Raw genomic sequence first — 11,984 nt, 5'->3', positions numbered from 1 at the left:
CGGCTGCGTGGATCGAGTCACTGCAGGCCTTGTAGCGGGTAATTGGGCGACTGGAAAAGAAACATTAAGCGGCAGTGAGATGCATCCAGTACACCATAATATCTCATTGTCGGCGAAGGTAAGGTTTAGTCTCTTCGGGGAAGACGTGCGCGGTGGGTTCAGCAAGGAGATGGATACGGTGATGGGGAAGGACGTCCTGGGCTTGCGGGTTGGACTCCTTGGAAATGGTGAAGATTCACCACTAGGGGACGACATGGCACTGGATACTGCGAGACTTGATGAGGGAACCGACGAGAATGGGGTGGACAGTGATATTGAAGTGGGACACTAGGATGTTGAAGGTAGGGACGAGAATGGGGCGACTGTGGATATTGGCTCGATACAACATGAGATTTGCGGTGGGAACGCTATGGATAGAGAAGAGCAGATGCTCGAAAATAAAAGGGCATGGGAACTGGCAGTTGAATCCGGAGCAGTGCAGTACAACGAAGAACATGATATAATGGCAATTTTACAAGAACAGAATGAAGCACTAGCTCAGAAGAGGAGGTTGGCAAAGCAAAAAGAAAAGGCTCGAAGGTGTAGACCAAAAAAATTAAAAAAGGTGTGTAACAAAGTTTTATTATGATTTTTAGCTCTTGGAATGTTAGGAGGTTAGGAGGGGTTGGGAAGTTGAGTATAGTCAAAGAGCTAAAAAAGAAACAGAAACTGAATATGCTAGGTTTGGTTGAGTCTAAAATGCAAGCTGTGACTAAGTTTGATGTAGTACGAATCTGGGGGAGCGATGCTGTGGGGTGGGAGTTTGTAGGATCGGAAGGCACGTCTGGGGGTCTCCTGTTAATGTGGGATGACATGCTGTTCAGAATGAATAACTGTTATAAAAGGGAGAGATGGCTCTGTGTTGAAGGAGTCCTGTTAAAAAATGAATTTCATTGCGCTTTCTGTTTGGTATATGGTGCTCATAATAGAATGGAAAAACTTGCTGTGTGGGAGGAACTGAGCTTTATAGCTGCTTATGTCAAGTCCCGATATGCTATATGGGTGACTTTAATGAGGTTATTGATGAGCGGATAATTTATACGCTTTTTGGCATTGTTTTTAGTATGTTTTTAGTAGAATCTAGTTACTTTTAGGGATGTTTTCATTAGTTTTTATGTTAAATTCACATTTCTGGACTTTACTATGAGTTTGTGTATTTTTCTGTATTTTCAGGTATTTTCTGGCTGAAATTGAGGGACTTGAGCAAAAATCAGATTCAGAGGTTGAAGAAGGACTGCTGATGCTGTTGGATTCTGACCTCCCTGCACTCAAAGTGGATTTTATGGAGCTACAGAACTCAAAATGGTGCACTTCTAATTTCATTGGAAAGTAGACATCCAGGGCTTTCCAGCAATATATAATAGTCCATACTTTGGCCGAGTTTAGACGACACAAATGGGCGTTGAACGCCAGTTCTACGCTGCAGTCTGGAGTTAAACGCCAGAAACACGTCACGAACCAGAGTTGAACGCCAAAAACACGTTACAACTTGGTGTTCAACTCCAGAAGAAGCCTCTACACGTGCAAAATTAAAGCTCAACCCAAGCACACACCAAGATGGGCCCCGGAAGTGGATTTATGCATTAATTACTTACTTCTGTAAACCCTAGTAACTAGTTTAGTATAAATAGGACTTTTTACTATTATATTAGACATCTTTGGATCATCCTTGATTGTATCCTTTGATCTATTGATCACGTTTGGGGGCTGGCCTCTCGGCCATGCCTGAACCTTCATCACTTATGTATTTTCATCGGTAGAGTTTCTACACTCCATAGATTAAGGTGTGGAGCTCTGCTGTTCCTCATGATTTAATGCAAAGTACTACTGTTTTCTATTCAATTCAACTTATTCCGCTTCTAAGATATCCATTCGTTCCTAAGAACATGATGAATGTGATGATTATGTGACGCTCATCATTATTCTCACTCACGAACGTGTGCCTGACAAACACTTCCGTTCTACATGCAACAAGCTAGAATGAATATCTCTTGGATATCTAATACAGGGGACCGAGTCCGAGATATTAGAATCCTCGTGGTATAAGTTAGAACCCATGGATGGCCATTCCTGAGATTCGAAAAGTCTAAACCTTGTCTATGGTATTCCGAGTAGGATCTGGGAAGGGATGGCTGTGACGAACTTCAAACTCGCGAGTGCTGGGCGTAGTGACAGACGCAAAAGGATAGTAAATCCTATTCCAGTATGATCGAGAACCTCCAGATGATTAGCCATGCCGTGACAGAGCATTTGGACCATTTTCACAGAGAGGATGGGATGTAGCCATTGACAACGGTGTGCCCTTACAGAAAGCTTGCCATGGAAAGGAGTAGGAAGGATTGGATGAAGACAGTAGGAAAGCAGAGGATCAGAAGAACGAAAGCATCTCTATACACTTATCTGAAATTCTCACCAATGAATTACATAAGTATTTCTATCTTTATTTTCTGTTTATTTATTATTATTATCCGAAAACTCCATAACCATTTGATATCCGCCTGACTGAGATTTACAAGGTGACCATAGCTTGCTTCATACCAACAATCTCTGTGGGATCGACCCTTACTCACGTAAGGTTTTATTACTTGGATGACCCAGTGCACTTGCTGGTTAGTTGTGCGAAGTTGTGAAGTTATGCCTAGACCATGGTATTGTGCACCAGTTTTTGGTGCCGTTGCCGGGGATTGTTTGAGTTTGGACAACTGACGGTTCATCGTGTTGCTCAGATTGGGTAATTTTCTTCTTATTTTATTTTCAAAAATTTTTCAAAAAAAAAATTTTTCAAAAGTCTTTCAAAAATTTTCCCTTTGTTTTCGAAAATTATTTCATAATTTTTAAGAGTGAATTCTAGTGTTTCATGAAGCATGTTGAAGCCTGGCTGGCTGTAAAGCCATGTCTAAATTTATTTGGACTGGGGCTTCCAACCCAACATTATCAAGAGCAAGCTAGTTGTTGCTAATCCACCTGCTGCTGTTCCTGATCCACCTGATTTACATGCTAAAGCTTGACTGGCTATTAAGCCATGTCTAACCCTCAGATTGGAGCTTTAGACTAAAGAGCATAAGATTCCTGGAATTCATATTAAAAATTTTGGAATCCTTATTTTTTCTTTTTCATATAATTTTCGAAAAATCCAAAAAAAATTTAGAAAATCATAAAAAAATTAAAAATATTTTGTGTTTCTTATTTGAGTCTTGAGTCAGATTTTTAAGTTTGGTGTCTTGCATGTTTTCTTTGCATATAAAATTTTTCAAAAATATGTTCTTGATGTTCATCATGATCTTCAAAGTGTTCTTGGTGTTCATCTTGATATTCATAGTATTCTTGCATGCATTCATTGTTTTGATCCATAATTTCCATGCATTGAGTCTTTTTCATGTTTTTCTCTTTCATCATTAAAAATTCAAAAATCAAAAAAATATCTTCCCCTTTTTCACTCATAAAATTCAAAAATTTGAGTTGACTTTTTCAAAAATTTCTAAAATTTAGTTGTTTCTTATGAGTCAAATCAAATTTTCAATTTAAAAATCTTATCTTTTTCAAAATCTTTTTCAAAAATCAAATCTTTTTCATTTTTCTTATTTATTTTCAAAAATTTTAAAAATATTTTTCAAAAAATCTTTTTCTTAATTTTATATTATAATTTTCGAAAATATCATCAACAATTAATGTTTTGATTCAAAAATTTCAAGTTTGTTACTTGCTTGTTAAGAAAGATTCAAACTTTAAGTTCTAGAATCATATCTTGTGATTTCTTGTGAATCAAGTCATTAATTGTGATTTTAAAAAATCAAATCTTTTTCAAAACTAATTCTAATCATATCTTCCTATCATATCTTTTTTTAAAAAAAAATCTTATCTTATTCAAAAAATTTGATTTTCAAATATCTTTTCTAACTTCTTATCTTCTTATCTTTTCAAAATTGATTTTCAAATCTTTGTCAACTAACTAATTGACTTTTTGTTTGTTTCTTATCTTTTTCAAAACTACCTAACTAACTCTCTCTCTCTAATTTTCGAAAATATCTTCCCTCTTTTTCAAAAATTCTTTTTAATTAACTAATTGTTTTAATTTTTAATGTTAATTTGATTTTATTCCTAATTTTTGAAAATCATTCTCTCTCATCTCCTTCTATTTATTTATTCATCTACTAACATCTCTCCCTCACTCACCAAAAATCTGAACCCCCTCTCTCTCTGAGTTCAGATTTTCTCTTCTTCTTTTCTTATACTCACATAAGGGAACCTCTATACTTGGGCAAAAAGGATCTCTATTATTATTATTATTCTATCCCCTCTTTTTCATATGAGCAGGAGCAAGGACAAGAACATTCTTGTTGAAGCAGACCCTGAACCTGAAAGGACTCTGAAAAGAAAACTAAGAGAAGCTAAAATACAACAATCCAGAGATAACCTTACAGAAATTTTCGAACAAGAAGAGGATATGGCAGCCGAAAATAATAATAATGCAAGGAGGATGCTTGGTGACTTTACTGCACCTAATTCCAATTTACATGGAAGAAGCATCTCAATTCCTACCATTGGAGCAAACAATTTTGAGCTTAAACCTCAATTAGTTTCTCTAATGCAACAAAACTGCAAGTTTCATGGACTTCCATCTGAAGATCCTTTTCAGTTCTTAACTGAATTCTTGCAGATCTGTGATACTGTTAAGACTAATAGAGTAGATCCTGAAGTCTACAGGCTCATACTTTTCCCTTTTGCTGTAAGAGACAGAGCTAGAGTGTGGTTGGACTCTCAACCCAAAGATAGCCTGAACTCTTGGGATAAGCTGGTCACGGCTTTCTTAGCCAAGTTCTTTCCTCCTCAAAAGCTGAGCAAGCTTAGAGTGGATGTTCAAACCTTCAGACAGAAAGAATGTGAATCCATCTATGAAGCTTGGGAGAGATACAAGCAACTGACCAAAAAGTGTCCTTCTGACATGCTTTCAGAATGGACCATCCTGGATATATTCTATGATGGTCTGTCTGAATTAGCTAAGATGTCATTGGATACTTCTGCAGGTGGATCCATTCACCTAAAAAAAATGCCTGCAGAAGCTCAAGAACTCATTAACATGGTTGCTAATAACCAGTTCATGTACACTTCTGAGAGGAATCCTGTGAGTAATGGGATGCCTCAGAAGAAGGGAGTTCTTGAAATTGATACTCTGAGTGCCATATTGGCTCAGAATAAAATATTGACTCAGCAAGTCAATATGATTTCTCAGAGTCTGAATGGAATGCAAGCTGCATCCAACAGTACTCAAGAGGCATCTTCTGAAAAAGAAGCTTATGATCCTGAAAACCCTGCAATAGCAGAGGTAAATTACATGGGTGAACCCTATGGAAACACCTATAATCCCTCATGGAGAAATCACCCAAATTTCTCATGGAAGGATCAAAAGCCTCAACAAGGCTTTAATAATGGTGGAAGAAACAGGTTTAGCAATAGCAAGCCTTTTCTATCATCCACTCAGCAACAAACAGAGAACTCTGAACAAAATATCTCTAATTTAGCAAATTTAGTCTCTGATCTATCTAAGGCCACTATGAGTTTCATGAATGAAACAAGGTCCTCCATTAGAAATTTGGAAGCACAAGTGGGCCAGCTGAGTAAAAGAATCACTGAAAACCCCCTAGTACTCTCCCAAGCAATACAGAAGAGAATCCAAAAGGAGAGTGCAAGGCCATTGAATTAATTACCATGGCCGAACCTGTAAGGGAGGTTGAGGACGTGAATCCCAGTGAGGAAGACTTCCTGGGACGTCCAGTGATCAATAAGGAGTTTCCCTCTAAGGAACTAAAGGACTCTGAGGCTCATCTAGAGACCATAGAGATTCCATTGAACCTCCTTACGCCCTTTATGAGCTCTGATGATTATTCTTCTTCTGAAGAGAATGAGGATGTTACTAAAGAACAAGTTGCCAAGTTCCTTGGTGCAATCATGAAGCTGAATGCCAATTTATTTGGTAATAAGACTTGGGGAGATGAACCTCCCCTGTTCACCAATGAACTAAATGTATTGGATCAACTGAGATTGCCTCAGAAGAAACAGGATCTTGGAAAGTTCCTAATACCTTGTACCATAGGCACCATGACCTTTGAGAAGACTCTATGTGACCTTGGGTCAGGGATAAACCTCATGCCACTCTCTGTAATGGAGAAACTGGAAATCTTTGAGGTACAAGCTGCTAAAATCTCATTAGAGATGGCAGACAATTCCAGGAAACAGGCTTATGGACAAGTAGAGGACATGTTAGTGAAGGTTGAAGGCCTTTACATCCCTGCTGATTTTATAATCCTAGATACTGGGAAGGATGAGGATGAATCCGTCATCCTTGGAAGACCCTTCCTAGCCACAGCAAGAGCTGTGATTGATGTTAACAGAGGTGAATTAGTCCTTCAATTGAATGAGGACTCCCTTGTGTTTACAACTCAAGGTTATCCTTCTGTAAACATGGAAAAAAGGCACAGTAAGCTTCTCCCACTGCAGAGTCAACCAGAGCCCCCACAGTCAAACTCTAAGTTTGGTGTTGGGAGGCCACAACCAAACTCTAAGTTTGGTGTTGAACTCCCATATCCAAACTCTAAGTTTGGTGTTGGGGAGTCTCAACAATGCTCTGAACATCTGTGAGGCTCCATGAGAGCCCACTGTCAAGCTATTGACATTAAAGAAGCGCTTGTTGGGAGGCAACCCAATTTTTATTTATCTAATTTTATTGTTTTTTTTCATGTCTTATTAGGTTCATGATCATGTGGAGTCACAAAATAAATCAAAAAATTAAAAACAGAATCAAAAACAACAGAAGAAAAATCACACCCTGGAGGAGGATCTTATTGGCGTTTAAACGCCAGTAAGGAGCATCTGGCTGGCGTTCAATGCCAGAACAGAGCATGGATCTGGCGCTGAACACCAGAAACAAGCATAGAACTGGCATTCAACGCCAGAAACATGCTGCATCTGGGCGTTGAACGCCCAGAACAAGCATCAGTTCGGCGTTTAAACGCCAGAATTGCATGCAAAGGCATTTTACATGCCTAATTGGTGCAGGGATGTAAATCCTTGACACCTCAAGATCTGTGAATCTCACAGGATCATCTCAGGATCTGTGGATCCCACAGGATCCCCACCTTCCCTCCTCATAATCCTAGTTTCTTCCACATCTTCTTCATCTATTCTTTCTTCTCCTACTCGAGGGCGAGCAACATTCTAAGTTTGGTGTGGTAAAAGCATTGCTTATTTTGATTTTCCATAACCATTGATGGCACCTAAGGCCAGAGAAACCTCAAAAAGAAAAAAAAAAAGAGAAGAGAAAAGGGAAGACAAAAGCTTCCACCTCTAAGTCATGGGAGATGGAGAGATTCATGTAAAGGATCTATAGCTCAGTGGTAGAACATTTGGCTGCAAATTAAGAGATCCCTGAGATACCCCAAGGGATACATTTTCCCCCACACAATTATTGGGAGCAACTAAGGATAGTAGCACCAAAATCACTAGGGATCAAGCAACAGAGACAAGGAAGAGACATAGAAGAGCTCAAGGACATCATTGGTTCCTCAAGGAGAAAACGCCACCATCACTAAGGTGGACTCATTCCTTGTTCTTAAATTCTCTGTTTTTCGTTGTCTTTATGTTAAATGTTTATCTATGTTTGTGTCTTTATTACATGATCATTAATGTCTAAGTGTCTATGCCTTAAAGTAGTGAATATGAATCCATCACCTCTCTTAAATGAAAAATGTTTTAATTCAAAAGAACAAGAAGTACATGAGTTTCGAATTTATCCTTGAACTTAGTTTAATTATATTGATGTGGAGACAATACTTTTTGTTTTCTGAATGAATGCTTGAACAGTGCATATGTCTTTTGAAGTTGTTGTTTAAGAATGTTAAATATGTTGGCTCTTGAAAGAATGATGAACAGGAGACATGTTATTTGATAATCTGAAAAATCATAAAAATGATTCTTGAAGCAAGAAAAAGCAGTGAATACAAAAGCTTGCAGAAAAAAAATAGAAAAGAAAAAAAATAGCGAAAAAAAATAGAAAGAAAAAGAAAAAGCAAGCAGAAGAAGCCAAAAGCTCTTAAAACCAAAAGGCAAGAGCAAAAAGCCAATAACCCTTAAAACCAAAAGGCAAGGGTAAATAAAAAGGATCCCAAGGCTTTGAGCATCAGTGGATAGGAGGGCCTAAAGGAATAAAATCCTGGCCTAAGCGGCTACCCCAAGCTGTCCCTAACCATGTGCTTGTGGCGTGAAGGTGTCAAGTGAAAACTTGAGACTGAGCGGTTAAAGTCAAGGTCCAAAGCAAAAGAAGAGTGTGCTTAAGAACCATGGACACCTCTAATTGGGGACTTTAGCAAAGCTGAGTCATAATCTGAAAAGGTTCACCCAATTATGTGTCTGTGGCATTTATGTATCCGGTGGTAATACTGGAAAACAAAGTGCTTAGGGCCACGGCCAAGACTCATAAAGTAGCTGTGTTCAAGAATCAACATACTGAACTAGGAGAGTCAATAACACTATCTGAACTCTGAAGTTCCTATAGATGCCAATCATTCTGAACTTCAATGGATAAAGTGAGATGCCAAAACTATTCAAGAGGCAAAAAGCTACAAGTCCCGCTCATCTGATTGGAGCTATGTTTCATTGATAGTTTAGAATTTATAGTATATTCTCTTCTTTTTATCCTATTTGATTTTCAGTTGCTTGGGGACAAGCAACAATTTAAGTTTGGTGTTGTGATGAGCGGATAATTTATACGCTTTTTGGCATTGTTTTTAGTATGTTTTTAGTAGAATCTAGTTACTTTTAGGGATGTTTTCATTAGTTTTTATGTTAAATTCACATTTCTGGACTTTACTATGAGTTTGTGTGTTTTTCTGTATTTTCAGGTATTTTCTGGCTGAAATTGAGGGACTTGAGCAAAAATCAGATTCAGAGGTTGAAGAAGGACTGCTGATGCTGTTGGATTCTGACCTCCCTGCACTCAAAGTAGATTTTCTTGAGCTACAGAACTCAAAATGACGCGCTTCCAAATGCATTGGAAAGTAGACATCCAGGGCTTTCTAGAAATATATAATAGTCCATACTTTGGCCGAGTTTAGATGACGCAAATGGGCGTTGAACGCCAGTTCTACGCTGCAGTCTGGAGTTAAACACCAGAAACACGTCACGAACCAGAGTTGAACACCAAAAACACGTTACAACTTAGCGTTCAACTCCAGAAGAAGCCTCTACACGTGCAACATTAAAGCTCAGCCCAAGCACACACCAAGTGGGCCCCGGAAGTGGATTTATGCATCAATTACTTACTTCTGTAAACCCTAGTAACTAGTTTAGTATAAATAGGACATTTTACTATTGTATTAGACATCTTTGGATCATCCTGGATTGTATCTTTTGATCTATTGATCACGTTTGGGGGCTGGCCTCTCGGCCATGCCTTAACCTTCATCACTTATGTATTTTCAACGGTAGAGATTCTACACTCCATAGATTAAGGTGTGGAGCTCTGCTGTTCCTCATGATTTAATGCAAAGTACTACTATTTTCTATTCAATTCAACTTATTCCGCTTCTAAGATATCCATTCGTTCCCAAGAACATGATGAATGTGATGATTATGTGATGCTCATCATCATTCTCACTCACAAACGTGTGCCTGACAAACACTTCCGTTCTACATGCAACAAGCTAGAATGAATATCTCTTGGATATCTAATACAGGGGACCGAGTCCGAGATATTAGAATCCTCGTGGTATAAGTTAGAACCCATGGATGGCCATTCCTGAGATCCGGAAAGTCTAAACTTTGTCTGTGGTATTCCGAGTAGGATCTGGGAAGGGATGGCTGTGACGAACTTCAAACTCGCGAGTGCTGGGCGTAGTGACAGACGCAAAAGGATAGTAAATCCTATTCCAGTATGATCGAGAGCCTCCAGATGATTAGCCATGCCGTCATAGAGCATTTGGACCATTTTCACAGAGAGGATGGGATGTAGCCATTGACAACGGTGATGCCCTTACAGAAAGCTTGCCATGGAAAAGAGTAGGAAGGATTGGATGAAGACAGTAGGAAAGCAGAGGATCAGAAGAACGAAAGCATCTCTATACGCTTATCTGAAATTCTCACCAATGAATTACATAAGTATTTCTATCTTTATTTTCTGTTTATATATTATTATTATTCGAAAACTCCATAACCATTTGATATCCGCCTGACTGAGATTTACAAGGTGACCATAGCTTGCTTCATACCAACAATCTCCGTGGGATCGACCCTTACTCACGTAAGGTTTTATTACTTGGACGACTCAGTGCACTTGCTGGTTAGTTGTGCGAAGTTGTGAAGTTATGCCTAGACCATGGTATTGTGCACCGGTTGTTGGCGCCATTGCCAGGGAGAGAACGAACAACAAATTTTACAACCTCAGAATAACAATTTCGCATTACCAGTTATACAGGTTGAAGAGAGGAAAGGTCAGGACAGATTAACCGCGTCAGCTGAAGATTTTAAGAGTTGGGTTCAAGATATGCAGTTAGTGGACTTACCTTTGACTGATTGCAAATATACATGGTTTAGAGGCTGCTCATGCAGTCGTATTGATAGAGTTCTAGTCAGTGTTGAATGGACAGAAGAGTTTCCAGAGGTTCGGTTAAAAGGGGGTCCAAGAGGCCTATCAGATCACTGTCCAATTATAGTTCAGAATACCATGTGCAGAGGTGGTCTGCGTCCTTTTCGAAGCTTAGATTCCTGGTTCACGCATGAAGGCTTTCTAAGAATGGTCAAAGAGGAATGGAGGAATCTTGGTGAGGTGCAATTCATGGATAAGCTGAAGGCTCTTACGGTGCCTTTGGGAAAATGGCATAAGGACAAATTTGGTAACATGGATAAGAAAATTCATCAATTCGAGGAGGAGACCAGGAAGATAGATGAGTTGGCAGGAAATAGAGTTTATGATGATACAACGGAGGCTAGAAGGAAGGCTATAGTAAGCTGTTGCAAGCAGTGGTATATGAGAAAGGAAATACACTAGAAGCAGATGTCGCGCTCCAAGCATGCAAAGGATATGGATAAAAATACTAGGTACTTTCATAACTTGGCATCGGCAAGAAGGAGGAACAATAGAATTGATGCCCTGATGATCAACGGAAGGTTGATAAGAAATCAAGCTCGGATCAAGATTGCTATCAGAGATTTTTATAAAGATTTATATCACCAGGAGAGATCACTGGTGGTGGAGTTTAGGGACGGACTGGTAAAAAGGATTTATGAAGAGGAATCCATAGCGTTGGAGAGATTACCGACATCGGAGGAGATTCGAGAGGCTATTTGGGATTGTGAGTCATCCAAAGCACCAGGAAGTGATGGGTATAACATGAATTTTGTTAAGAAGTGCTGGGGTGAGATTGGTACAGAGTTTACCAAAGCGGTTATGGATTTCTTTCGATCTTCAAGGCTGCCTTCTGACACCAATATTACTTGGGTGGCTCTTGCACCTAAGTACACTGGAGCCAAGGAGATTAAGGACCTCCGGCCGATCAGCATGGTAGGTTGTGTTTACAAAGTGATTTCAAAAGTGATGGTTAGGAGGATGAGAACAGTCATGCCAGGTCTAGTGGGGGAGACGCAGAGCGCCTTTGTGAAGGGTCGGAACATACATGATGTGGCTCTTATTGCTTGCGAAACAGTGCAATGGCTGAAGACAAGAAGGAAGAAAGTGGCAATCATCACACTAGACTTTCAGAAGGCTTATGATCGGGTTAAATGGAGCTTTGTGGACATTGTACTACAGAAGATGGGCTTTGCCTGGAAATGGAGGGAATGGGTCAAATAGTGTGTTGGCACAGCGTCTATGTCGATCCCGGTAAATGGCTCACCATCTAAACTTTTTAAGATGGAGAGGGGTTTGAGACAAGGTGACCCGCTGTCTCCGTTCTTGT

At 39.3% G+C, this 11,984-nt stretch overlaps 1 protein-coding gene and 1 non-coding gene across 2 annotated transcripts; one reads left to right on the top strand and one right to left on the bottom strand.

The window, feature by feature from the left end:
* Nucleotides 1-409: 409 nt before the first annotated feature.
* Nucleotides 410-11,878, top strand: LOC148574183 (uncharacterized). The gene is made up of 4 exons (XM_088505866.1): nucleotides 410-549; nucleotides 651-1,041; nucleotides 10,505-11,032; nucleotides 11,264-11,878. Exons 1-4 carry the CDS (start codon nucleotides 410-412, stop codon nucleotides 11,876-11,878), a joined length of 1,674 nt encoding a protein of 557 aa, XP_088361992.1.
* LOC148574184 (small nucleolar RNA R71) lies at nucleotides 4,880-4,987 on the bottom strand. The gene has a single exon (XR_015906099.1). It is a non-coding gene; the product is annotated as a small nucleolar RNA R71 (small nucleolar RNA).
* Nucleotides 11,879-11,984: the final 106 nt, after the last annotated feature.

This window comes from Arachis ipaensis, chromosome B2 (assembly GCF_059453495.1).
Source record: "Arachis ipaensis isolate K30076 ecotype BB chromosome B2, ASM5945349v1, whole genome shotgun sequence".
Classification (NCBI taxonomy): Eukaryota; Viridiplantae; Streptophyta; class Magnoliopsida; order Fabales; family Fabaceae; genus Arachis; species Arachis ipaensis.
This window is presented reverse-complemented; position numbering and strand designations above follow the sequence as displayed.